Here is a 27,389-nt window from a genome sequence, read left to right as displayed (position 1 = left end):
GTCAAAACGGACTTAGCCTTCGACGGAATTAGCGTCGGTTTAGCTGTGCCGCGGCTAGCACAAAACCGCGTCCGCCGATAAGCCGCGAGCAGAAATTGGCAGTTCCTCCCCAAACACGCTGCGCCTGACCCAGTTTCGAGATAAAACGATCACCCTTCTGCTCATTGACGTCAGCCAGCTGAGGAAACGGGAAGGTCTTGCGCTGCGCGGGATTGGGGGGGGGGGACGAAAACACGGCGCAACAGCCCGCTGGATAATTAGCGCCATTTCGGGTTCCGCGTGCGTTCCCTTTTGCCGAAATGCGATTGGCTGTTACGCCCCGTGCTTCGGAGAGGTCCGTTCGTAACCAGCTCCGATGTTTAAAAATGAATTCTGCGTTTGCAGATGTCATAATACAGAGGTACAGGAGCAGATGAAAATCAGTTCTTCTCTGAGGGACTCCAGTGGTTCCATTTTCAGTCATATGTGCTATTATAAGTCTTATTTGTTATTTGGCAAATTCTCTTTTTTATTACTGCACAAAGTGCTATCATGACAAGTTATATAAGATTGAGATCTAAGGAGAAACAGGAAAGAATGCATGTAGCAGGCAGTCAGTAACAGTAAAGATGTAAAGAACGATATTGGAACGTAGGCCGGCTAGCTCTTTGAACCGGATAAATGCACATCTTACATAAGCGCGCAAATGTATGACATCATTCCGCCTCGCAGATCATGCCAGATTGCATCAGTCTCTCTTACTTGATGTGATGCGTCGTCACTTGTGTTCAAGCTGTTTGCGTTCCGGAGAACAGAATGGCGGCTTTGGTCAGTTCAGGATATGGCCATTCACGCTCAGGCTTCTGGGATATCACTGGGAGGAGGAGGTTACATGAAAGCAAATATGAGCAGAGCAACATGCAGTATGCTTTCAAACACTCATTGACAAATTTTTGTTTTTCTCAGTTTGTTTTATTAAATTCTTTTTTAAAAAACGCTTTTCCTACTTTTTTTTTCCACACTTGTATTCATCAACACTCAATTCAGTGACCTCTTGTCATCGATCTTCCTCCAAAGTGCGTGATGTCACTCGTCGCGTCGTACAGAACTGCGGTTAACGAGTCGAGCTTGCAGGAACGTGAGCCGGAGGAAGACCCTCCACATGCGTCTGAAAAGGCAGGCTGCGAGTCCCCCGGTCGACCAGCGGGGGGCGATGTTTTCCCGGGCTGACTGACCCCCCTGACCCTGGGGCCGATTGCGTCTTGACTCCTGGCAGTGGGACCCAGCAGCCTCCAGATCAGACCCTTTTCATTGGTCCGAACGAGTCAATGATTGACAGCATGCTATAGCTCCACCCATTATGGCCGTTCGTGAAACACCCCCCCTCTCCCCCCACCCCCGCCGTTCCACCTTTGAGACCCAGAGCTTTCATATAAGGGAATATCTACATCCGGCTCAGAATGTATCTGAGCTTGATTTTTAAAACCCTGAAATGTAAGGTCCCTTAAAGCCTTTGTGTGATGCTTGACGGAGTCTTCCTCAGTGCAGGGAGGAGGTTTTCTCTTTATTTCGTCATGCCGCGTTCCTCTGCTTAACGACTCTGTACCCCCCCCCGTACTCTGTGGGCCCTCTTAGCTAGACAGGAACTGGAGACAGCTCGGCTTCAAGGGACAGTGTGTTCAGCCTAATGCCTCGTGACTGTGTTCAGGGTAGGCTGTGTTTTGTAAGAGCGTTTTCGCGTCTTGTCGCTAACCTTGCCTTCGGCCTCCATCACCGGATGCTTCCGGAAAGGACGTTTTTATTCGATGTTGGTCTGCGGGTGGGAGGAGCCGGCAGTCAGTAGGCGGAGTCGTCTCTGCGGTCAGGCTGAGTGACGGCTCCGCCCCCTCCCCTCGGCCGAAGAATGACTCCCTCGCAGAGCACGGGCTGCAACCCGCCGTTTCCATAGACACCGGCGCGAATATTATCCCAGCTTGAAGCGGCCATTATTGTCCAACAACAACAACAAAAGGTCTTTGAAAACCATTGTGGCGACTTCCTTTGAAGCAAAGCAAATCACCGCTCGCTCATTTGAAAATATTTTTTTCGTAACTTAATTTTGAGATACGGTTGTTTTTGTTTAAGGCCCGCTACGTTCAGAGGGATCCGTTGGTGCTGAGCAAGCGCTCGCACACGTCCCTGGCGTTCGGGAGGGATTCCAGCTGTCGCGCCCTCGCAGTGGCCGTTAGTTGTTTGAGTGGGAGCCGTCGCGTGGGATGCGATTTTTGGGACGAGGCCGAGCCTGCGGTTTTCGGGACGGGCGCGGCGAGAGACTCGGAGCCCCGCCTGAGTGGAAACAGCCGCCGCTGTCAGAGCGGTCGTTAGCCGCTGGCTGCTTCACCCTCACGGTTTGTTTTTTTTTTTTTTCATATTTGTTTTGCTGCTCCGACCGACCAGCAGGGGGCGCTGGTGCCGGTTGTGAGCCTCACCCGGCTCTGGCACAGTCCAGACTTTGATACCAGAGTGTGGGGCCCGGCCATGTATTATTAGAGTCTTAACGGGATGCGCCACCCAGCAACCACGTGCTGTTTTGAGTTTTTAATTACTTTCTTTGCTGCGGCTATTGAAAGACAGTATATTGTTAAGATATTGTGACACTTCACTGTATGTGGGTAAAAAACACGCAAAGTGTTGCCACTTTTAGATTTTGCAATGTATTACACTCCTGCAACTGTGTGAAGGCTAGGACTGCAGCTCTCTCTCTGGGTCTCTGGCCACAGGCTGGGCTTGGAGCTCTCTCTGTGGGCTTCAGGTCACAGGCTGGGCTTGGAGCTCTCTCTATGGGCCTCAGGCCACAGGCTGGGCTTGGAGCTCTCTCTATGGGCTTCAGGTCACAGGCTGGGCTTGGAGCTCTCTCTATGGGCTTCAGGTCACAGGCTGGGCTTGGAGCTCTCTCTATGGGCTTCAGGTCACAGGCTGGGCTTGGAGCTCTCTCTATGGGTCTCTGGCTGCAAGCTGGGTCTGGAACTCTCTCTATGGGCTTCAGGTCACAGGCTGGGCCTGGAGCTCTCTCTATGGGCTTCAGGTCACAGGCTGGGCCTGGAGCTCTTTCTATGGGTCTCTGGCTGCAAGCTGGGTCTGGAACTCTCTCTGTAGGCCTCAGGCCCCTCAGGCTGGCGGTACTGCAGCTGCCAAGCACACAAACGTCAGCACTGGGCTTAGACCAAATACCAAAACCCTTAATCCCGGCCTAAAATATGGAGGCCCCTTAGCCTAAATGAAGTCTGAGATCGTTGACCTATCACGCTCAGGCTCGGGTTCCACCCCACAGCCAGTTACGCATTTAACCCTTTGAAGAGTAGGATTTTTGCAATGTTATTTTTCAAAAGCGTTCTAGAACTCTGTTGCTTTCGATTACCAGCAGCGATTGTGACATCAGCATTAGAACGTTCCGTTAAGAACACTGTGAGCACATATTTGTGACCTCACACCTTAAGGGGGTTATAGGAGCAATTGGTCGGGGATTTGATTTGCTGGCTTGAAGCGCTCTGGGAGAACAAAGAGGCGAGCTGTGGCTCTCCGGTACCGGCTCAGGACCGCAAGCTGAACCCAAGGTTTTTTGGACCGAGCGCGCTGCACCACCGGGGGGGGATCGGGGGGGGGAGGGGTGTTTTGGCCGCGGCGACCCCGCCCTCGTTCCAGCGGAGAGCGAACGCCGCTCGGCGGCCACGCGGTCCAGACTCCTGACCGTTTCAATAAATGTTGTTTTTAAAAACGGGACAGAGTTATGAAGCGGGGGAGAAGTATGTCTCAATAACCAAAAACATGCGCGTGCACACACACACACACACACACAAACAAACACACACACACACACAGACACAGACACAGAAACAGAAACAAACACGGGGGGAACTCGTTCCCCTGGCGACGCTACCGAGGCTTCCCCCCCTAGCGCCCGGCCGCTGTTTCCGCTACATTGCTGGAACGTTTTAGTAATGACCTCACTTCCTCTCAGAGGGGGGAGGAGGGGCAGGCAAATGCCAGTCTGAAAACCTTCACAGAGGCTCAAATGCATTTACCGGGTAGGAAAGGTCAGTTGAATCTTGAGCTTTCTTAAAATATTAGATCCATCCTTGAGACAGAGAGACAGAGAGACAGAGGCAGAGAGTGTGTGTGTGTGTGTGAGAGAGAGAGGTACATCTTGAGAGTTGGCGAGAGATGGGGTGTTTTGAATATGTGCACCAGATGCGTTGGGCCAAGAAAACCGCGGTTGTGCTCGTGCAAAAGCCTTGCATTTGTTTTCATGCGGTGTACCGAAGGTCAGGCAAACACTTCTATCTGTAACAAAGAAATAAACTGCATGAGGACGCACTCTCACCAGTGACCTCAAGTTCAAACGCATCCCAGTCCACACTTTCTCTGTCCAGTGTGAGTGGTGCTGTTGCTGTGCTGGACTGCATTGTGCTGAGCTGTGCTGTTCTTTGCTGTTGGGCTGTGCTGTGCTGTGCTGTTCTGTGCTGTTGGGCTGTGCTGTGTTGTGATGTTGGGCTGTGCTGTACTGTTGGACTGTGCTGTTAGGCTGTGCTGTGCTGTGCTGTTGGGCTGTGCTGACTTTCTCTGGTATCTCTTTTCTTGTACATTTCATTATTTAGCCCATAATTATTCTTATATAAGGCTGACAGTGGTTTCAATTGTTTTTCAGTCCTCACGTCCTGAAAAGGCAGACATCTTAGCTTTCATTTGACAAATCTGATGCGACACCGTGGTTTCGAAATTTAGGCCACCGTGTTCTCTGTTGCGTGGCTTCGCCTCGAAGATTACCGCCTTTCGCCTCCAGCGCTTTCGGCGTTTTAAAACGTGGAGTGCGTCTGAGCCTTTCCATGTGCGTTCTGGCTCTGCGATCGTCAGCGTCGAGCTGTTGTCATTTCTGCGTGTTTGAGTCTGTGTTGCTCAAGGTTCCTGTAACAGCCACGCACGGAGCATCCGCTCCAGAGATCTCTCCGATATCTTTCTGTTTTGGCAAAGATTTTTTTAACACCCTTATTCATATGTTAAATGAATTCCATTGCATTACTGGCCTTGAGCAGATGCTGTTATCCGGAGCGACTGACACAACTCATTTACATGCATTTACGCAGCTGGGTGTGTACAGGCAATGCAGGTTAGGTACCTAGCTCAAGGGTACAAAGGCATTTTCCTACTTACCGAACTCAACCCCGCCCAGGTGTGAAACTGCTGATTGTCGATTCTGTGGGGGGATTGGGGGGGGGGGGGGCAGGGGGCACAACGGATCGGGGCACCGTGGGTACCAACCACGCAGCTGTCCCCCTCACTACAGTTCTTTGTAAATAAAGGTGGATGTAAGTGTGGGTCTGAGTGTAAGTAAGTGTGCAGTTGTGTGTCAATGAAGCTGTAGGTAAGTGAAGTTCTGTGTAAATAAAGGTGTAGGTAAGTGAAGTTCTGTGTAAAGGAAGCTGTAGGTAAGTGCTGTTCCATCCAAATGAAGTTGTAGGTAAGTGTAGTTCTGTGTAAATAAAGGTGTAGGTAAGTGAAGTTCTGTATAAAGGAAGCTGTAGGTAAGTGCAATTCTGTGTAAATTAAGGAAGCAGTAGGTAAGACAGTTCTGTGTAAATGAAGCTGTTCTTAAGTGTAGTTCTGTGTAAATGACGCTGTTCTTAAGTGCAGTTCTGTGTAAATGAAGCTGTTCTTAAGTGCAGTTCTGTGTAAATTAAGGAAGCAGTAGGTAAGACAGTTCTGTATAAATGAAGCTGTTCTTAAGTGTAGTTCTGTATAAAGGAAGCTGTTCTTAAGTGCAGTTCTGTGTAAATTAAGCTGTTCTTTGGAGTTCTGTAAAGGAAGCTGTTCTTAAGTGTAGTTCTGTGTAAATGAAGCTGTTCTTAAGTGCAGTTCTGTATAAATGAAGCTGTTCTTAAGTGTAGTTCTGTGTAAATGAAGCTGTTCTTAAGTGTAGTTCTGTGTAAATGACGCTGTTCTTAAGTGCAGTTCTGTATAAAGGAAGCTGCTCTTAAGTGCAGCTCTGTGCGCGGTGCTGTTTGGAGTAGCAGAGGATGGCTGTAAATAGGGCCCAGACCGTATGGCGAGCGCTCTCAGCCCTGCTGAATTCCTGGGTGCGCGCGGAAGACAGGCCTGTTTGACGGGCCGTCGCAGCGGGATTGTAAATATTTAGCGGACGGGACGGACCGTCTCTAAAGTGCGCCGCCCCCCCCGCCCCCCGACGCCCTTCCCGCTGTCATCACACACACGAGCGCATGCCAAAACACAGAGTGGCCCCCACTGACACGTCCATACATCTTACCCCTACAGGCGTCCCGGGGCGTGTGCTCACAGAGCGCTGGTCCTCTCAGCAGTGAGGTGCTGCAGTAACCACGGGAACCCTGTCCGAGTCTATTATGTCAATGCCATTCGCTGTGAATTAAGTGGCCTCGTATTCAGGGTTAGCATTGCAATGCTTGGCTTTCATTGGAAGAGGCTGGTGTCAGTCAAGGTTATATCCCAGGGCTTTCGCGTCTTTCATCCAATCAGGCCTTCTTGGGTTACTTTTGATCGCTTTGACAGTCTATGCTTTATGAATTGATAAACATCTCCGGGTTCGCACACTCATATTTGCCATATTGCGTCACATGCGTACGGCGATTAATATTCCGTGCGTTCGTGACCATTTCATTTTGGCTCTCTTCCAGCGTTCGTTGAAAATAAATTGGCCGGTGTCGTTCGAGATTACGCCGTGAAGCGCGTCGTGTTTATGGACTGTTTTTTGTTCCGTAAGCGACGTCTCTAAATCACCGGGAGCCGAGCGAGAGCTTAATTTGTTCTGTCTAAAAAAAAAATAGCAGCTGAATAAAGGTCCGTGCAGCCGTCGGTAGGCCTGTATGTTTCTTGTTTGAGTTTAGATAAGAATAAAGGAAGTTTATGGCATCTGACACTGAACAAGTGTAGGAACTGGTCTTGTGTGATAAATGGGATTGGAGTCACCACTCCAGTGTTCTGATGGGAGTTACAGAGAGGGGCCAAAGTTCTGCAGCTCTGGGCTCTGTTCGGATTTCGGGTTCAGGAGAACACTGCTCCCTGGAGCGGACACGGTGAAACCGTTCTGCCGGGAGTTCCCTTCCTCCCTCTCTCCCTCGCTCCCTCTCTCCCTCACTCCCTCTCTACTTCCCTTTCTGTCTCCCTCCCTCGCTCCTGCCTTTATTGGATGTCCCGTCAGCAGTAAAAACGCACGGCGAATTAAGCAGCCTCTTTATTGTTTATCTGGGAGACGGGTTGGGGGGGGCGGGGGGGGGGCGCGGATATGGTTCCAGGAATGTGACGTCCGGCCAGGCCATTAAGAGTGCGTGCGTGTGTGTGTGTGTGTGGGTGTGTGTGTGTCTGCGAGTGTGTGAGAGTGAGCGTGCATGTATGTAGACACACACGCACAGACACACGCGCGCGCGCACACACACTCACTTCATTAGCAGAGCTGCTTGTGTCGCTGTATGACGGGCTCTGATGTGTGTGAGAGAGAGTGTGTGTGTGTCCGTGTCTGCATGTGCGTGTGTCGCGTGCATGAGAGTGTGCGTGAGGTGCAGAGAGAAGAGTGTTGTGTGTGTGTGTGTGAGAGAGATGCTGCATATGGCGGTCAGATAAGCAATCGGATATGAAAGCGCCGATCGATTGCTCTATGCACCGCTCCTCACCTGCGTTTGCGAGCCCAGGCTCTTCAGGCCGCCTGCGTGCCTTTATCGGATTTTCCAAAATGGCGCATCCTTCGCCATCAAAGACGAAACAGTATCTGGACTGCGGCGCAAACAAAATCAAAGGCCGTCGATCACGTTCACGTTTCGCGTTCCCGTTCCCTGTGAGACTTGCGGCCGACCGAATTTGTGTCCCATGTCGTGTTTTATTTATTTATTTATTTTTTAAATAAAGCTTTGGATACATTTGCTCCGCGCCGCCTGTGACCGAGGAGGCGCGTCTCTCCCGTGGGAGTCAGCTTAGCGGCGCCGGCGTGCTAACGTCTGTTTACGACGGCGATGCTGTCGAAAGGTTGTCATGAGGAAGTGGCTGGATGTGATGGATTTCACCTCGGGTGAATGGGGGGGGGGTGCGGGGCTCTCTGGGCTTCACATACACGCTCTATCAAAGGTCTTACTCCCCTTCTGGCAAAACTGACCTCCCGGCAAGGTTTCCTGTTGCATAACCATCACGTGTAGCGTGTAGCATGTAGCATGCAATGCGGGGTTGTTTAACCCCCCTGGGGTAATGGTGCACTAGTGTTGTGTTGTGTTAAACGAGTGGGGCTGGCTTTCCCCCAAACTGTGAGAGGCTGTCTATGGGCAGGGTAGGCGGCCATTTTGAAAGTTTGTTAGATTCGCCTCCAAGCTGATCGGGCCTCCCCTCCCTCAAAGAATTGTGGGAAAACAGTAGGCCAGCATCGGATACACTGTGATAGATGACCCAAAGCATTAATTATTAATGCTGGTGTGCCGTTTGGTGCATGTGTGTATCCAGATGTCACTTATGAAGCATATGTTTGTATAAGGATGTGTCAGCTTAGCACGGAAGCCAATGAAACAGCTAGCAGGAGCCCGTGTTCTTAGCATTTTTATATGCTAACAGGAACTGGTCGTCTTAGCATTTTTACATGCTGACAGGAGCCAGTGTTCTGCACATTTTTACATGCTAACAGGAGCCAGTGTTCTGCACATTTTTACATGCTGACAGGAGCCGGTGCTCTGCACATTTTTACATGCTAGCAGGAGCCAGTGTTCTGCACATTTTTACTTGCTAACAGGGGCCAGTGTTCTGCACATTTTTACATGCTGACAGGAGCCAGTGTTCTGCACTTAATGCTAGAGGGCCTGTGTTTGCACATTACAGCTGCAGACAGTGTTCTGCACATTCTGAGAGACTGCATTCTGTGACAAGCCAGGTCCACTTACAGCTAGCAGGAGCCATGTTCTGCACATTACATGCTAACAGGAGGCCAGTGTTCTGACTTTTTTACATGCTAGCAGGAGCCAGTGTTCTGCACTTTACATGCTAGCAGGAGCCAGTGTTTGCATTAATGCTAACAAGAGCCAGTGTTTGCATTTACATGCTAGCAGAGCCAGTGTTTCCATTTTACATGCTGCAGGAGCCAGTGCTTGACATTTTACATGTACAGGAGCCGTGTCTGCACATTTTTACATGCTAGCAGGAGCCGGTGTTCTTAGCACTTCAATACGCTAACGAGAGCCGGCATTCTCTGTGTTTTTATGTGGCGCTCACAGCTGTCTCTGGTTAAAGTGTTTACCCGCCCCCGTCTGAAAGGAACGCACGCTGCCTCAAGCCGCCTCGAGGCCTGTCTGGCACCCCACGCCGCCCTCAAGACACTCCAGAGGCCGGGTGCCAGCCCGTCCGAGCCCGAGGGACACTTACTGATTGGTAAGAAAACCAGCGGGCCCCGGTGCTCTCCAGGAACAGGGTTACAGATACAGTTGTTCATTAGCTCTGACCTTAGAAAACCTGGCACACAAAGTAACCAACGTCAAGTAACAAGGTTGATTTAAAAAAAATAAAATAAAATAAAACGCATTGCTTCCATTGGTTAGCTGGCTTCTGCCTCACGACTGCTTGCATTGCTTGACCCTTGGGAGCGTAAGAAGACCTGACTGCTAGTTAACGGTCATGTTTCACTGAAGGGAAGGGGAGGGGCTTCCATATGGAGCCTTGGGTATGGGCTGTGAGCAGCACGCATGTCTGCACGTGTCACGGTTACCTACGGTTACCCATCGAAAAGAGTGAGTCTTCTGGCGAGCTCTCTTCCTACTCTGACCTACTCTCAAAAGGTTTCCAGAACAACAAAGAAAAGGAACTGCCAGACCTCCCGCAGCCTATAACAGAAAAATGCATTGACACAACTGTAACTTAAACCGAAAGCAAAAGTCTGAAAATGAAAATTAAAAGTCTGAAATTAAACTGAACGTTCTAAAATCTGAAGCAAGGACATGAAAGGGAGTCTCTGGAACTGCAGAGTCCACTTTGGTTGCCAGGTGACCACAGGTGCGCATCATTCGCAATCAGGCCGCCAATCAGCCGCACCTGCTGGACTCAGACGGAGAGGCACACAGAGAGACTCCACAGAACAAGAGCACTTAACTACTTCTACAGCTTCCCTGTTACTGTATCCTGTTAGGGCCGCTTCATGTGAAACTACTGAGAAATTGTCTTCGACTTATGGCATTTAATCATATTTTAGACACGTATTTATATTTATGGCAGAAATGTATGATATCCTCCGTATGCAGAGCTATGATTTTGAAATGTTCCCCTTCTAGCTCCCCGCTGACTAATTCAGTAAGCTGCCCGAGATATGCATCTAGAGAATTGTTTTTTTTTTTGTTTTTTTTTGAACCAGCGTAGCGTAACTGCAACCATACTGTTAGCGCTGCTATGCTACAGGCTAAAACGTGTGGAAAGGTCTTGTCCCCTCTAGGTTGTTCTCTCTGTCAGGGTTGGTTATGCTCTCTCATGATTCACAGTTTCATAATGTACAGCAGTTCACTCAGGACTGTTGGCTTGTCTCCGCTCTGTTTGCGGATATGAACTTTTGATGGTTTTTCTGTTGCATTTCTCCACCTCTGTCGGAACTGCACGCTGACACACAGCCCCCGGGTGTGTGTGTGTGTGTCTGCGTGTGTGTATGTTTGTGTGCGTTTTATAGTTTGTCAGCTCAGGTGGGAAATCCAGATTCAAAAAGTAAAACTCCTTCCCGGTTTTTTCATTCCAGTCATCTGTATTTGCTAATTAGCACAGTTATCCTGGCAAGAGGTGAGAACTAATGAATGAAATCAGCTGGGCTCAGTTCACGGGTGGAAGAGAAACACGCGGCAGGACTTTTGCTTTCCGACCCCTGGACTCTTCCACCTCTTGTTTGCCGTTAATGAAGCGGAACAAGCCAAGAGAATCTGGCCCGAGCTTCGCCTCGCGAGCGAATCGGAGAAAGCCAAAAAGAACACACTGCCTTTTCCAAGGTCCCGCGTTTCCCCTGTGGGGGATAAGATAGAAATGGCCGTTATACTGCTTGTATTTTTTCCATAGATTGCGTTGTTGCCGTTCTCGTTGTTAGTGTTAATCAGTTTAACCTTCAGGGTCCAAGTTGAACTATGCGGTTGTTCCCTGCACTTGGACCGGTACTTCTCTCTAGGGTTTTTGTCATACTTGTTCCTGGTTATGGTTATTACACTTCGTTGTACGTCGCTCTGGATAAGAGCGTCTGCCAAATGCCTGTAATGTAATACAGAGGGCTGAGCGGTGCGTGAGAGAGCGTCTTCGCCGTCCTTGCCGCGGTGGACTTGGGGCGTCTTACCGAAGGATCGTGGGAAGGGGGGGTCGGCCGTGCGGTCCTCCCGCCTCTCTCTCGCGCGCCTGGGCTGAGCTTTACGGAGGGTTGGGGTGTTGGTGCGGTCACAGGGGGCGTTCGGGAGCACGGATAGGGCGTTTCGCCGTCAGCCGTGCGAGGATCCGGCCATCTGGAGGGAGTCCACTTCCAGAGCATCTGTTCGAACGTGGAGCTGGGGGGGGGGGGTATTCTGTTTTTTGGGAATGCCTCTGGGTCTGCTAACTGCCCGTCTGCTGAGGAATGCATCCATCCGCACCGAGCGGCCATGTCTTTTTTTTTTTTTTACATCAGGAAGCGTCAGATTGTAAATAAACAAATAGAAGACAAATAACAAACACTGAGGCGTGCCTCGCTCGTCGAGCCGCGAAGCATTTTGTCCGTCAGGGGAATTAGAAACGAACGAAAAAAACCCAAAACTTTTGGACGGGAGACCGATGACAGCTGTTGAAATGTTCATTTTTCTTTCTCCCTGAGAATTTGGTTTATTTTATTCCATTTGCATCTGCGACTTAAAGACTCAAAGGCACCTTGAAGACCGCTCAAGGCACAAAAGACGCGAACCAATGGGGTGCCGGGAGGGGGGCGTGGCCCCACGACCCCGTGGCCCAGTCGCATCTCGGCTGATGTGAGCGCCCTCGCTGCCATTGGTCGGCGCTTGGTCGACCCTTCACTGCGTAAGATTAGAAATGAGTGATGAGAATGTTCTCATCTGAACATTCCAATGCTGATGTCACAATCACTGCTGCTAACTGAATGCAACGGAGTTCTAGAACGCTGGCTTTTCCCAGAAAAAAACATTCCAGAAAACCTGCTCTTGAAAGGGTTAAGCTCAGACAGTGTTTCCCCCCACCACCCCCCTCTTTTCCACAGGAAGTGAGGAGAGAACGGTGGCTTATTGGGGCCAAATACAGTGAACTTGGCTGGGGCTAGAGCTTGAAGTGTAGGCCATTAGAGCGCTGAACTCGGTTAATTATAAGCAATTCGGAAAGGGTGTTCCAGGTCTAATGATCTGACGGAGTGTGGCACAGCGGGTAAGGAACTGCGCTTGTAACCGAAAGGTTGCAGGTTCGATTCCCGGGTGAGGACACTGCCGTTGTACCCTTGAGCAAAGGTACTTAACCTGCATTGCTTCAGTATATATCCAGCTGTATAAAATGGATACAATGTAAAGTGCTATTTACAAAAGTTGTGTAAGTCTGCTAAATGCCTGTAATGTAATGTAATGTAATGAAAAGGGCTGAACTCACACCTAAGGTTGCTGCTGTTGCTCTGGGCCGTACAGCTCTTAAACCTTGGTGCCTGTACCTCATATCTTCAGCGCTAGATGGCAACTCCGCTGTGTTACAGGAGTAGAGGATACTTGCTTTTTTTTTATGCACAGGTGGCTGCAACATGTTTTTTTTTGGCCGGAGTCTGATATCCATGTTTGTTTATTTAACAATGCAAAACCGTAAAAGAAACGTTAAAAAAAACACGTTCACGGTTTCCCATCATGGGGGATGACCGCGCTTGCACCGGCGTGTCACGATTTTTGGGAATTCTGGGGTTGAAATTCATCCAAGTTTTTTTATTGCCGGTACAGTATAATTGCAGTCTTACAATTATGTGTGCATTAACAGTGCAGAACGATGCCTCCTACAGTATATCAAAAGTCTTTAATTTTCGATATTGGATATCTTTTGTTTAGCATTTTATTAAGTATATTTATTTTATATTTTTTTCCCTTAGAGTACAGGAAAACTATAGTGCATTAGAGCCTTAGTATTGAGCCCAAGATGCAGAAATGACAGGAGAATCCATGCCGTCTTGACCTTCATTTCTGTAATTTAATTCAGAAGCCATTTTGATTTATTTATTTCAGATTTATTACAGACGGGGAAGGTTCTGGTGTAATGTCCTCGCTAAATGATAAAGAATGGATTTACAGCGCCTTCAGTCTTGGGAACGCCTGGAGTAGATCAACGTTTGTCCTAAATTTTAACTTAGGACAGCGGCATAGATTTTCCACGCTTGTATAGCGGGTTGTAAATATGAAAATTTACATTAAACTTTATATATATATGTTTTTAACTTAACCTTATAGGACGGGCGTTGATTTTCGCTCAGTGTCAGCGTTTCGCGTCTTTTTTGGGAAGAGCTGCAGTCGGGCGCTCTGCTCCCCGGTCACGTTCTGAAACCCGAACTCCCCCCCATCCCCCCCCCCCCCGGGCGCCGTCCGGGCCGCTCCCCGCGTGTCCGAGGCCGCCCTGACATCTGCTCTGACGTCATCTGCTCTCCCGGCGCCATGGCGACCCAGCTGCCAGGAGATGTGCTTTTCTTTATTTTATTTTTATTTATTTATTTATTTATTTTTTTCACCCTGACCCAAAAGCCCCTCCCACCCTGATTAAAAAGCTCAGCACAGCTCAGCAGTTTCCCTCTGCCTCCCCTCTCTCTCTCTCTCTCTCTCTTCTCCTCGTCCCTCTCTCCCTGTCCTCCTCCGTCTCTGCCTCTCCTCGTCCATCTCTTCCTCTCTCTCTGTTCATAGGTCTGTCTGCACATCTCTCCACGTCTTGCATCTTAATGTATAGCATGGCTAACTTTATACGTGCATTAACATACTACCTCAGATGGTAGAGAACACAGGAAGTGGCATCACATGAAAACAATGGATTTGTGTTGTTGGTGTATCAGGGTTTTTTTTAGGGTTTTTATGAACATTTTTTTTCATGTTCTGTATTTTTTTGTGGTTGTTTATATTTTTCAAATGGTGCTGTGGTATTTTTTTTTTTTGCTATTTTTTCATATTTGCTGGGTTTGCAAAATAAGTCTGTTCTTTATTTACTCGATTAACCCTCTCAAACCCTTATTCTCTCTCTCTCTCTCTCCCGTCCCTCTCAAACCTGAAACAGGCACAAGTGCCGTGACGTTTTCGTCTTAAGCCGTGCAAAAACACTATCTGTAGCTCGGACGGAAATGGCCAACCCCGATCCCCCATCGCTCATCTTCTCCTTCACCGGCGTCCCACGTCTGTTTGTCGTCTCTTTCTCTTTCTCTCCTTCCCTTTGTCTGCTTCCCTATTGCGATGCTTCTTCAGGTGAAACAGTTCTGTTGTTTGCGAGCGGGTCAGCGATTCCCATTGAGGCGGGGGTGGGATAGGCGAGGGGATTCGGACCCCTCTTTGTTGGGCTTCTGTGTTTTCTCTCGGGGGCCCTGGCTCGCTGGCGCAGGCTTCCGCCTCGATCGCGCGCGCTGACATTTTTGCGTTTTTTTTCGAGACGGCTCGCGTTCGTGCCGGCTGCGCGTCGTTAGCACGAGCGACGCCAACCGCAGCGCGAACGACGAAGAGCCGCCCTGAGCTGCCGAAGGGCGGAAGCGATCGCCGTTCGCGCGCACCGCACCTTCCTGCCAACAGAGGGCGCCGCAACGCGGGCTCTGCGGCCGGGAAACAAAGGCTGCATTGTCCCAAAAGCTGCATTGGCCGGGGCCTCTTCCTCGCTCACGAGCGTCCCGCGAAACGCTCAGGAGGCTAATTAGGGAGCTCGCCGTCGCCGCGGGTTCACTTTAGGCGCCAACCGCTACCTGCGGTCGGTGCCGCCGTCGTTACCGCCGTAGCACTTTGGGGCCGTGGCTCAGGCCAGCCGAAACGCGGACGGTAGAAAAACTAAATAAGACCGTTTTTGAAAAAACGAACACACAACCTTGCTATTGCCGTGAAATTTTACAAGGCCAGCTTTTGCCGAACGGTCTGAGGTCTCCCGTCTGATTGTTTCCATCTGCTGTTCGGGTTACAACACGGGGGCGGGGGGAGGGGGGCTGAGGGGGGGTTCATTAGGGCCTGATTTGTGGTTTATGTTTCACTGGGGTGGAGTGGGGGGGTCGTGGTGGGATGGGGGGGGTGGGGGAGGGGGGGCGATGACAGGACCAGGAATGTCAGATTTATCGAGCTGATCTCAGTTCCCATTCCAGAACATTCTCAGTGGGAGATGCAGTGTAAACAACAAATAACTTCCCAGTTTAGCGGGGAGACGAGCGCCCGGACGTAAATTTGGAGGATCCTTTTTGAGCCGTCTCTCCCCCCCCCAACCCCCACGACCCCCCCGACCCCTGGAAAAGGCAGAAATTTCCCCGTAAATTAGCCACGGGATTGTTTTGGTCTCCACGCCGCCATAATCTGATCTGAGATCTGTTACCGGCTCCAGATGCGTGGAAATGTGGTGGGGGGTGGGGTGGGGGGGGGGGGTTTTCGGAGGTCGTGGGTCACAAACTGTTCCCGTGAAAACAGGAAAAGGTGACCTTCCACCCAGGCAGCGAGTGCATGGAATGGAAAAGGAGGAGGGGCTTGTGGACGAGGTGGGGCATGCGCTAGAGGGGGTGTGGCTAGTGTGAGGTCCAGACCTGAATATACAGAAGAAGACTGTCACACTCTCCAGGTTATTTGGGCCCCCTCTGCAGGTAATACTCAGCCCCGCCCCTTCTTGTTAACACCAATCAGTGCCCTTCCCCAGTCAGCATTCTGTTTGCTCTTGATGATGTAGGATACGCTCAGAAACCACTTCCCAATGGTGATTACGCATCATCTTGAGAAGTCATGAAACGTAAATGCATTCAAGCAATTGCATTAAATTGATTAAAAGAGGCAGAACCAATCAAATTGAAGTGAGATGAAAACCTTTGTATGCTATTGGTCAGTAAGGCTCAGCGGAAAACACACTGCTTTGCTGCTGTTCACAGGTCCTCTGCGATGTCTCTATCCAAAAGCGAAATGATTTTGAAATGCGTATTGACAGAACGAAGAGGACTTAACATAAATTTTCTAACCGCAGATCTGAGGAGGCATCGGGGGGGAGGTGGAGGGGATATTCCATCCGCTCAAAATGGCCGTTTGTCTCCAAATCCGGGTCACAAATTTAAGCTGGTTCAATTCTTCTCCTGTTTTGCCGCCCGTCTAAATCGCGTCGGCGTGAGTGAGGTTGGCTGAAATGTAAAACTTCGGTTCAGTTAACCGGAGGAGAGCGGTCGCCGAGCAGAGAGCGGTGCGACCGCTCCAGGAAGGCCGCAGGGGTTTATGGGCCGCGGCTGCTGGAGAGGGGGAGCGGCGGCGGGGGTGTAAATATTTGCCCGGGGTCACGAGCGCGGCGCGCTGAAGGCGTCGGTCTGTGGGGGGGGAGGGAGGGGGAGGACCTCGCTGTGCAGCGTGGAGCACGCAGGGCTACTGGGCACGAGGCTTTCAGACCGCAAATCCCAGCATGCACGCGTGCACTCATGCTCACACACATGCAGACACATCCATATGCACTCGCACACAAATGATCCCACACAAACGTTACTCTCTCACATACATACTGTACATGCACACACTCTCTCTCACTCACTCTCTCTCTCTCTCTCTCTCACACACACACACACACACACACTGCAGCCTGGAGCAGCGGCATAGTTTAATGTCTAAGGAGCTGGGCTTCGTAGCTCTGAGGTCGGAGGTGAAATTCCGAGCTGTTCCACCACTGACGATGTGGACATTTTAACCTGAAAAATGTAACCGACATTAATGGCAGTGACCTGATCTACTCTTGATGCTCATTAGCCTTCACCATAAGGTTAATCTGTCTGCTGCTAATATCAAACATGATCTTCCTTAGATGTGATTTTGCCGCTACGAGGGCGGCAGCCCCCGTATCCCTCGGCGACCGCGGCACGCGGTTAGCGCCCCGCGTCGGAGGCCCCCGCGGCGTTCCGGGAGGCCGGCCTCTCGCGCGCGCCGTGCTTTCCCGCCCGCCGCCAAAAATAGCATCCGTCCGCTTCGCCTCCTCCATCCCCTCCTTAAGCTTCCGCTCCACTTAACGTCGCTGGGAGGGTTTTTTTTCCCATAATCCCTTTCTCTCTGTTATCTCACTTTAGAGGTATTTCTCCCATAACCCACTGCTGCCTGTGATGTTGCTCTCGGGTAAGCCCCCTACTCCCCGCAATGACATTTTGGAGGTATTTCTCCCAGAAACCCTTGCTTTTTGGAATGTCGCTCTTGAGCTTTTTTTTTTTCCCCAGAAGCCACAACTTCCTGCAGTGTCACTTTGGAGGTATTTATCCCATAAACCCCTGCTCCCTGTAATGTCAGTTTTGGAGGTATTTATCCCATAAACCCCTGCTCCCTGTAATGTAATGCAGGAAGCAGGGGTGTATGGGAGAAATACCTCCAAAGTGACATCACAGGGAGCAGGGACTTACAGTAAAGTACCTCTAGAGCAACATGACAGAGAGCAGGGGTTTATGGGAGAAATACCTCCAAAGTGACATCACAGGGAGCAGGGACTTACAGTAAAGTACCTCTAGAGCAACATGACAGAGAGCAGGGGTTTATGGGATAAACCCCTGCTCTCTCCTCAGAACAGAGCCCTATGTGCCATATAAGGGCGATGTGCCTGGAAGAGGGGTGTGGTTTATTCTGTAGTGGAGTGAACACATGCTGTTATTAGATTTCTGTTCTCCTGGTTGGACTCAACCATGGATAGCTATTGTTCAGAGGCTACTGTAGCTTTCTGATGTCTAATTACTGGATTTATTTCTATGGTTTGAGCAGTAGTTTACTTGAGTATTGCTCTGTACATAGAAGAAGGACAGATGAATTCTGAACCTTTCTTTCAAGTTTGGCTAGTCATTCTGTTTACAGGGGTAGTGCAGCTCCTCTAATACTTCTTGACCCCCTTCCACCCCTTCCTCCCTCATGTTAACTCACGGAAAATTCTAGATTTTCATTTTTCTGGTGGCCTTTCTCGAGAGCGTAGGGGTTTTGCTTCAGAAAAACGTTGTTGTTCTCGTGAGCGGCTTTGTTACCCTTCTGAAGGCCGAATTCCCTTGCCGGTTGCGCGTCGAGGAATTTGCGGGCCCGTGCGTAAGCCTCAAAAAGCCCTGCTCACAGTGCGTTACCCCCAAAAAGAAATACTACACCAGCCAGACTTCTGGAATCGTAAAAATGTTTTTTTTTTTTAATGCCAGACCAGTAACAGCAAGGTCTTTTGTTCGAGTTTACTAGAAGGCAACAGGGGGGGGGCGGGTGGGGGGGTGGGCCTGTTACAGGCAGGCGGGAATGTGTGGGGTTCTCACCACTTATTTCACGGCGGCCAGTGGAAGACTAGAAACGTTGCCCGGCGGTGAACTCGCTGGACGCCATTTTGGATCCCGTTCGGCGGCGAACTCGCCGGACGCCATTTTGGATCCCGTTCGGCGGCGAACTCGCTGGTAGCGCGAGCGCGACACAAAAGTGCGAGATGAAGACACGAGTGAAACACGAAGGCGCTGGAATATCAAGATTCTGGTGTGCTGTGAGACGGTGATCTGAGACCGGGAGTAAGCAGGCGGAGGAGTAGCGTCGGATTACAATAAACAGTTTTACAACGTCGACTTCGTCAGCAGCGATAACGCAGACCACCGCAGGCACAACAGCAGACGCCGCTGTATAAACAGTAGCCCTCTCTCTCTCTCTCTCTCTCTCTCTCTCTCTCTCTCTCTCTCTCTCTCTCTCTCTCTCTCTCTCTCTCTCTCTCTCTCTCTCTCTCTCTCTCTCTCCGACAGCCCCCTCACCTTCTGAACCGCCTCCTCACCTCCTGGCCAGCGAGTCAGCGGCGGCTCTTGTTTCCCCTCCGTCTGTTTAAACGCCGCCTGGCCTGTGAATGGGCCCCATTGTGTCCTGATGGACTCTGGCGGCCTCTGCCACGCTCCTTTTGGGGAGCGGCCAGGCTGTAAGTGGGCCCATCGCCATGACGGACCCGGAGTCCCCGAGCTCGCACCCCGCCCCCCAAACCCGGCCCCCGAGCGGGATTCTGACCCCGCTTCCCCGGGGTTCACCTCTTAGCCCGGCTCTCTCTCCCGTCCCCGCGTGTCCCCTCGGGGTAAAGCCAGCTGGAATAATAAAACCGGGATTAGTTTGCCGCCATTTTGGCTCCTTTGAGGAAATGGGTATTACATTTTTGCAGGCTAACCTCGGTGTGTGCCTCGTGTCTCGCGCGCGGTCGCGTAGCCTCACGCTCGTGCTGACAAACCTTACGCCCCCCCCACCTTAAATCAGGTCACCGTCCGGCCAGCAGCAGCTACCGTACCGGACCCGGCGACAGCAGCCGGTTCGGCTAACCCTTGGCGCCGCAGCCAGAAATCGTGGGCGAATTTCACACACCTTATTAGGAGGGACCTTAAACTGTTCCCTCTGCGCTTGGAAGCCACGGTTCTTCGGCGTTGCTTATTCCACAGGAACGCGAACACGCTGGAGACTCACACAGGCACACGCGTCACGCCGGGGGCCATCTGCGCTTTCTCCGAGTGAATTAAGGTGGTATTATTTTTTTACTGCTGCTGTTTTAATGAAATGACCGGGGTCGTGAATTTCCCCGCGTGCTTTGATGGGAGGCCCTTCGCGTGTTTTTTATTAGCGACGTTCCGTTAACTAAACTAATGATTCTTTCGAAGAACGCGTTTAAGTGCGGCCGTTTTTCCGGTCATTGTCGGACGTCCCTCTCGTGACAGGGCGTTCGTTTCTGCTCGTTAGGACCGTGCTCGTTTTAATTACGGCTCCTGTCAGCTTAACCGCGATGGAACGCGCTGCTCTGTACAGAGTTACGGTTTGTCTCTTTCTAGCTTCTACAGCGGAACACTGTGGAGTCAAAAGGTTCTAAATAAGCCTATTTACGGTTTATAAGAGAATTGTTTAACCCTATAAATAGGAGGTTTTTTGGAAAGTTTTTTCAAAATTCCATCAGTCAGTGTTCTGGAACTCCATTGCTTTCTTTTTCCAGTAGTGATTGTGACATCATTACATTACATTACATTACAGGCATTTAGCAGACGCTCTTATCCAGAGCGACTTACACAACTTTTACATTGTATCCATTTATACAGCTGGATATATACTGAAGCAATTCCGGTTAAGTACCTTGCTTAAGGGTACAAGGCAACATCAGCATTAGAATGCTCATGTAAGAGCATTCTAATCACACATTTGTGATCTTACCCCATAAAGGGCTACGCTGGTTCATTTAACAGCTATACTGTTTCAAACTTTTTGAAGTAGGCGACAATGTGAACGGCTTCGCTTTGTTCTGTGGACTTTCATGACTTCAATGGCCTCCTAATGACCTTTGTTACGAGTGGGCTGATAAAACCACCAGTACTTGACTGGGTGCTAAAATAAGAGTATATGTCAACAACAGCCCATACCCAGAAATGGACACGTCGCAATAAATCTTCTGTTACGAAACGTTTGGGAACCGGCCAGTACAAGAGGCTGCTCTGTCATGTTAGTTCTCTCGAGTAAAACACGATTGCTGTCGTAAAAGTCTCCTGCTCTACATCACCGAAGGGATTAGATTTATTCTGTGGCCTTGAAGCGCGTTTGGCGATAGCCGCGATAGCGTACGCGCGGAGGCTCGGCGGCTCGGCAGTTAGACGTAGCGGTTGATTTAGCCGCTCGGTCGGCGCACGGTGGACGTTTCTCATTGCGGAAGGGGCCGGGTGGGCAACGCGCGTTGCTCCTCCCGCCGATAACGGACGCTCGCTCGCCGGTTAGCGCGCCGCGAGACTAACGGCTAACGGTGACGAGGCTGTCGGCGGTACGCTTCCTGAACTCGGCGCACGTTGCCGGTGATTTACCGGCTGGCCGCCAAAAGAGATTTTGATTTATTCAGACGGGTCTGAGGTTTGCAGAACACCGTACCCCCAACTCCCCCCCCAACCCCCCCATTTTGGGCTTCTCCGAGCCTTTCTCTCTCTCCCTTGATGAGGAAGTTATTAATCACAGAAGACAGTCTTCACAGTGTGAAGACCAGGGAAGAGAGCCGCTCTGTGTTTGCGAGAGCGCTCTCTGTTGTTCCTCCTCACGGACAGCTGGCTAAAAGTGGTGAGCTGACAAAAACGACATTTCCACAGTGTCCCCGCCATGTAGTGTCACCGTTATAACACTGACAAAACGTTACGGTAACCTTGTGAGAACATTTTGGGTTAACTGGGTGGTTCTTTCCAGCATTAATGAAAATGACCCGTTTGTGAGTGCACCTCGTCTTATTGGACTGAACCACTAAGCGAGGTCATGGGGGGGGGTTAGTGTATACTGACACTAGAGCTGATATTGAAATGCGCTGATGTATTGTACGGGCCGGTCTTCGATAATCATTTCAGGCGTTCGGTCCAGTAACCTATTCTGCTGTGGTTACACTGCAGCCAACTGCTGCTCTTCTGCTCGTCTTGAGAACTAGTGCTCCCTCTGCAGGTTACAAGGAAGTGTCGCGTCTCAGTCTTGCTTTCTGCCGCAATCCCTGCATTATCTATGAGAAGGACCGTAAACTATTCAATTAGACAGGGAGAGAGACGGGGTTATATCTGTGAGGCGGAATCGATGGGAAGTTTCTGCAAGAGCTCCTGTTCGTCCGCTCGCTCTCACGCTGGATGACTTGACACGGTAAGCTCATCTGTGCATGGCACCGGCCGGGCTTTTTATCGAAGCTGTTAAGGTTACTGACCTTTCTCATGGTCAAACGGGCACCGCTGGACTGGAACCTGCAACCTCCCGGTTAAGAAGCCAGTCTTGACCACAAGCCGCTTGCCTCTGTGAGGCTAGAGCTGTCGCATTACGTTAGCATTACATTACTTTTACATTAGCGTTGCACGTCTTTGTGTCATAAGGAGACTGTGCCACATTTGAGCCATCCCAGACGCAGGCTGAACATAAGAGCGTGATTCTTTCCTGCTCGCTGAAGGGTGATGCCATTTTGAAGCACGACACAGGAAGTGCAGAGGACACGCCCGTTAAACTACACATGGCAGGATAATGTCCTTTTGCACTGAGGGGAAAAATGCCACAGGCGTTGGCAATCTTCCGCTGCCACCACACAACATTTCCAAAATGTTTTCTCTATCTGTTTGCCAGCGGTAAATACTGACTTCCGCGTGATGCTTACACTACTTTCCATCCTGAACAAAGACTGAGGTGTAAACTGAAGTTCAAGCTTGAGCTTGCGATGGTACCTCTTTGTGTTGTGTTATCTGCCTTCAGGAATTGTGTGGATTTTATGAATATATATTTTGCATTGTTTATCGATTACTTGCTTGTCAGATGCTCTCAGTCACTCCGTAGTGAGTTCAGGGGGCTGTCGTGGTTAACCCGGCTAACGAAAAGATGTTCTCTCAATGTTGCCGGAACGTTTTGTCAATGTTATAGCGTTGCCACTGCGTTGCGGCAACGTCGCGAGAGCGTTTCGTGTCAGGTGGGAAGATGAGTAGTGCTGTGGGGGGGGGGTAGCCTGAGTCACAGAGCTCTGTGGCAGCTCACAGTGTCCCCGGCTCCAGGGATTTAGCAGTGGCCACAGGCTGCAGGGATTTAGCAGTGGCCACAGGCTGCAGGGATTTAGCAGTGGCCACAGGCTGCAGGGATTTAGCAGTGGCCACAGGCTGCAGGGATTTAGCAGTGGCCACAGGCTGCAGGGATTTAGCAGTGGCCACAGGCTGCAGGGATTTAGCAGTGGCCACAGGCTGCAGGGATTTAGCAGTGGCCACAGGCTGCAGGGATTTAGCAGTGGCCACAGGCTGCAGGGATTTAGCAGTGGCCACAGGCTGCAGGGATTTAGCAGTGGCCACAGGCTCCAGGGATTTAGCAGTGGCCACAGGCTCCAGGGATTTAGCAGTGGCCACAGGCTCCAGGGATTTAGCAGTGGCCACAGGCTGCAGGGATTTAGCAGTGGCCACAGGCTGCAGGGATTTAGCAGTGGCCACAGGCTGCAGGGATTTAGCAGTGGCCACAGGCTGCAGGGATTTAGCAGTGGCCACAGGCTCCAGGGATTTAGCAGTGGCCACAGGCTGCAGGGATTTAGCAGTGGCCACAGGCTCCAGGGATTTAGCAGTGTCCCAGGCTTGAGGGATTTAGCAGTGGCCACAGGCTAAATTTCCAGGCCTTCAGCTCCGTCGAGTTGCATTCGCCAAAATGGAGCTCGCCTACAAAACATTGTAAATATGTGGAAAACACAATCATAAAAACGTTTCACAGTGGTGTATTAAAAAGTATTTTTTTATTGCAATATATATATATAATTAGTATGTGTGCGCATATTGTAAAGTGTTCCAATATCTTAACATAGTTTGCTTCACTATATTTTCAGCATGTAAAAGTTTCCTGATATTTTTAATCTCTGCTCAGAAAGACTTAAATGAACACTGGATTTTAAAGTGAACGATGAACACAAATGTACAAACAGGATAAAATCTGCACGTATTCAAGGGTGTGATATTTTTCTTCTCTCTCTCTCTCTCTCTCTCTCCAGAAGTGTTGACATGTTTTCTTCTGTGGCAGCTGTTTAATTTCAGGCTTGTGGCCTGAATTTCAGAGCTCTGAGCCAAGAAGCTTGTTATTGTTGGGTTTCAGAAGTGTGTAATAAAAGGACGTTAATAATCCTGAGAGTCTCGTTATTCATTTTGCTGGTGTTGACCCGCTGCATTTCCCCCGGTCGGTTTTATTCACAGACGCTGTTCCAGTCTGAACTGGACCACAAGCGGGGCCCTCGGATGTCCCAGGTCAGTGAGATCTGTCTGATTTCACCTGCAATCAGTCAACATCACACAAAATCTGTCTGACTTTACCTGCAATCAGTCAACATCACAGACAATCTGCCTGACTTTACCTGCAATCAGTCAACATCACAGACAATCTGCCTGATTTTACCTGCAAGTCAGTCAAAATCACACACAATCTGCCTGATTTTACCTGCAATCAGTCAACATCACAGACAATCTGCCTGATTTCACCTGCAATCAGTCAACATCACAGACAATTTGCCTGATTTTACCTGCAAGTCAGTCAAAATCACACAATCTGCCTGACTTTACCTGCAATCAGTCAACATCACACACAATCTGCCTGACTTTACCTGCAATCAGTCAACATCACACAAAATCTGTCTGATTTCACATGCAATCAGTCAACATCACAGACAATCTGTCTGACTTTACCTGCAATCAGTCAACATCACAGACAATCTGCCTAATTTTACCTGCAATCAGTCAACATCACAGACAATCTGCCTGATCTTACCTGCAATCAGTCAACATCACAGACAATCTGCCTGATTTTACCTGCAATCAGTCAACATCACAGACAATCTGTCTGACTTTACCTGCAATCAGTCAACATCACACACAATCTGCCTGATTTTACCTGGGGGTGGGGGGCTGTCTGGCCGGCTCTGGGCTTTGTGCTGTAATCTCGGGATACATTTTAATGGCTGAAGGGCGCTATGGACAGCGTACTGCAAGCCTGCTGCCGCTGCAGGTAAATTTGATTGATCGATTGCCTGCCCCGGACTGACGGGCTGTCATGTACTATAAGGATTTTCTCGAGTATGAATCTGAGGCCCGTCAGCAGAATCTTGTAAACGTCTTTTCAAAGACCCTTTGGAATGCACAGCTTGCGCTGGGTATTGAGTCAGTGTTTCTTTTTTTTTTTTTAGCACTGTGTTATAGGTTAAATAAACACTGTATCTGGGAAGAGGCTAGACGGTTTCCTGTTTCCTGTGCGGTTTATAAGTCCTACGGCCTTTTTTTGGCGCTTGCTCCCCCATTCAGGATTTACTGAAAGCCGCCATTTCCGCCAGCACGCGTTAGCGGGGTCTTTAGCCTAGCTGCGGCATTTTTGCTATAAGGCTGGCGGCCCACCCTTTTCAGTTGTACTATGTAGTTTTGTAGTTTCTGGAACTACAGTTTCCCTTTGTCTGATATTACATTTCATCTGACGATCTGCAACCAATCAGTGTGTCTAATATGCAATAACAGAGGAAATCGGGACCAGTACTTTCTCACGGCACTGCGTTCATCCACTCGCGTATCCCGTCAGTCTGGGCTCGCTCCGCAAACCCACTGCATCGTGGGTAACGAAGTGAAACCTTCGGATCAGCGATAAAGACGGTGCCGCACGGACGGGGCCAATCGGGATCGCCGAGGCGGACGCTAAGAGGCTAGCCTGTGCTTCGCCGCGCAGAGCCTGACCAGGCCGACGCCCTGAGGAGAGGCAAGCGCACACCAAACTTCCGGGGACGCGTTCCGCTATTCAACCGGCGGCCATTTCGGTCACGATCGTGACCTCGCGCAGGATGGACCCCGTCTGCGGCTTCCCTTTCCCCAAAAGGGCGTCTAGGGATAAGCCTGCTGAGAACTAGGACCGGCCTTTGTCTTGCAGTGCCGAGTCGACGCCGGGTCAACACTGAGAGAAACCGGGTGGAGGACTCCCGAATGTCAGACTCCTGTTTGTCTTTTTAAAGAGCTGAACGGATTGTTGTTTTTTTTTGAGAAGTGTAATCTCTATTTTATATGCATACAGTAATATTTACACTCAAAGAGTACCAAGGGGTTTCGGGGAGAACGTCCTGTGGGATAGATTGAATGCAATCCCTTATGGCCGTTGTCTTGGGTCATGGTGGTTTTCAGCGCCTTGTCATGACGGCTAGGAATGCTGAGGAAACAAGATAATAAATTTAAAATGTTATAAAAATTGGAAAGAAAACCGTTGTGGGATTCAGTGAAAGATCACCACATGTACAGTCAAGACGATAATAATAATAATAATATGTGTAGACTCGTACTAAATTAATCACAGACCATAATGCACATTGCGGAAATTGGCATCATCAGTTTATCTGGCTGATTTAAAGTTTGCTGGGTTGAGGATGCGGCATTCGCTGCTGTTTCTAAGGAGAAGCCGTCTTTCTGCAGTCAGTGAAGATGTCACACTGAGAGCAGCAGTTAGCGGCTTGTCATAAAGCTGGGGGGGTTTCAGTCGCGGCTGAGCGGGGGGGGCGGGGGGGGGAAGGCAGCACACACACGGCTCCCCCGGGACCCGGTTGGAGCGGCGCCGCTTTGGCGAGCGGAGCAGATGATTGGGTGGGAGGAGCCGCCCCGGAGCAATGGCAGATGGGTAGTGTGCGCGCGTACCCGAGCCAGAGGCTACAGCCGCCTCTCACTGAGCACGTGCGGCATGATGTCATCGTAACCTTCCTCTCGAGTCTCGGCGACCCACCCCCCCCCACCACCACCTCATTACACCCACCCCACCCCCCCTTACACGCTGGCATTCTCTGGCCTTCGAGGTCAGAGGTCATGCGTTTATAAGGGGTTTAATAAGCCAAGGTCAGGTTCACGTGCGTTTGACGCAGGCGCGCTGTGCTCGCGCATGCCGCCGGTGACCTTTGACCTTCGACCTCGCGCAGGATGGAGTTGTTTCCGGGTCGCTGCGCACATCTGTGACCGCTCGCTGCCCGTGCATTCCTGCTTTATTACTGCGTAGCTTGAAACCGTGAGCGCTTCTGTAGCTACCCTGCCATGCAGTTCCGTCAGTTGAGGTTTTGAATTGAAACTGCTCCTTCCAGCACTTCATCAGAGTACAGTAAGAACTCACTTAGACACATGCGCACACACGATTTATACAAGTACACACATTGACACAGACACGACCACACACACACACACACACACACCCATATACACACACACACACACACACACAAACACTGAATCGGCACAGACTGACACGTCCACACAAAACGAGGACACGTCCAGTCTCAATGGCGAGCCCAGACAAACCCTCTCCCCCTCCCCCTGTCCCCCCCCCCCAGTCCCTGGGCACCAGCGTGGCGGTGGACGTCGCCGTGATGGGCGAGGCCCACGGCCTCATCTCGGACCTGCTGGCGGACCCCTCCCTGTCCCCAAACACCTGCACCTCGCTCCGCGCCGTCAGCAACCTGCTGAGCACCCAGCTGACCTTCCAGCCCCCCCCGCACCGGCCCCGCCTCAACACGCTGGGCTCCTTCAGCGACACCCACGCCTGCTCCGACTCCGACGACGGCGGCGGCAGCGGCAGCCTGGACAGGGTCGAGAGGCTGGCCATCGCCAAGGTGACCGCCCCCCGGTGCATCATGGGAGATGTAGTCACCTCACACATCCTGTTAGAACTCTGCCCTCAGAGCGCAGTGCTGTGCTGTAGCCGGATTTCACTCTTGTCAGATGTTGCCAGGGAGGCTAATGGTGGCCTGCGAGCAGGGTTAGCATC

General features: G+C 50.5%; 1 protein-coding gene across 3 annotated transcripts in view; it reads left to right on the top strand.

Moving 5' to 3' along the window:
* LOC135245511 (cGMP-inhibited 3',5'-cyclic phosphodiesterase 3A-like) overlaps nt 1-27,389 on the top strand; it is a 71,373-nt gene that overhangs the window by 26,927 nt on the left and 17,057 nt on the right. For 2 of the 3 annotated variants that reach the window (XM_064318596.1, XM_064318593.1), the window contains exons 2-3: nt 23,816-23,866; nt 26,956-27,234. In XM_064318596.1, the coding sequence (XP_064174666.1) occupies nt 23,816-23,866; nt 26,956-27,234 (330 nt within the window). The remainder of the gene's footprint in view (nt 1-23,815; nt 23,867-26,955; nt 27,235-27,389) is intronic. The other variant, XM_064318595.1, reaches the window with a different exon arrangement.

Source organism: Anguilla rostrata, chromosome 19 (assembly GCF_018555375.3).
Source record: "Anguilla rostrata isolate EN2019 chromosome 19, ASM1855537v3, whole genome shotgun sequence".
Taxonomy (NCBI): Eukaryota; Metazoa; Chordata; class Actinopteri; order Anguilliformes; family Anguillidae; genus Anguilla; species Anguilla rostrata.
The sequence above is the reverse complement of the archived record's forward strand: the minus strand, read 5'-3'. Positions and strand labels throughout refer to the sequence as shown.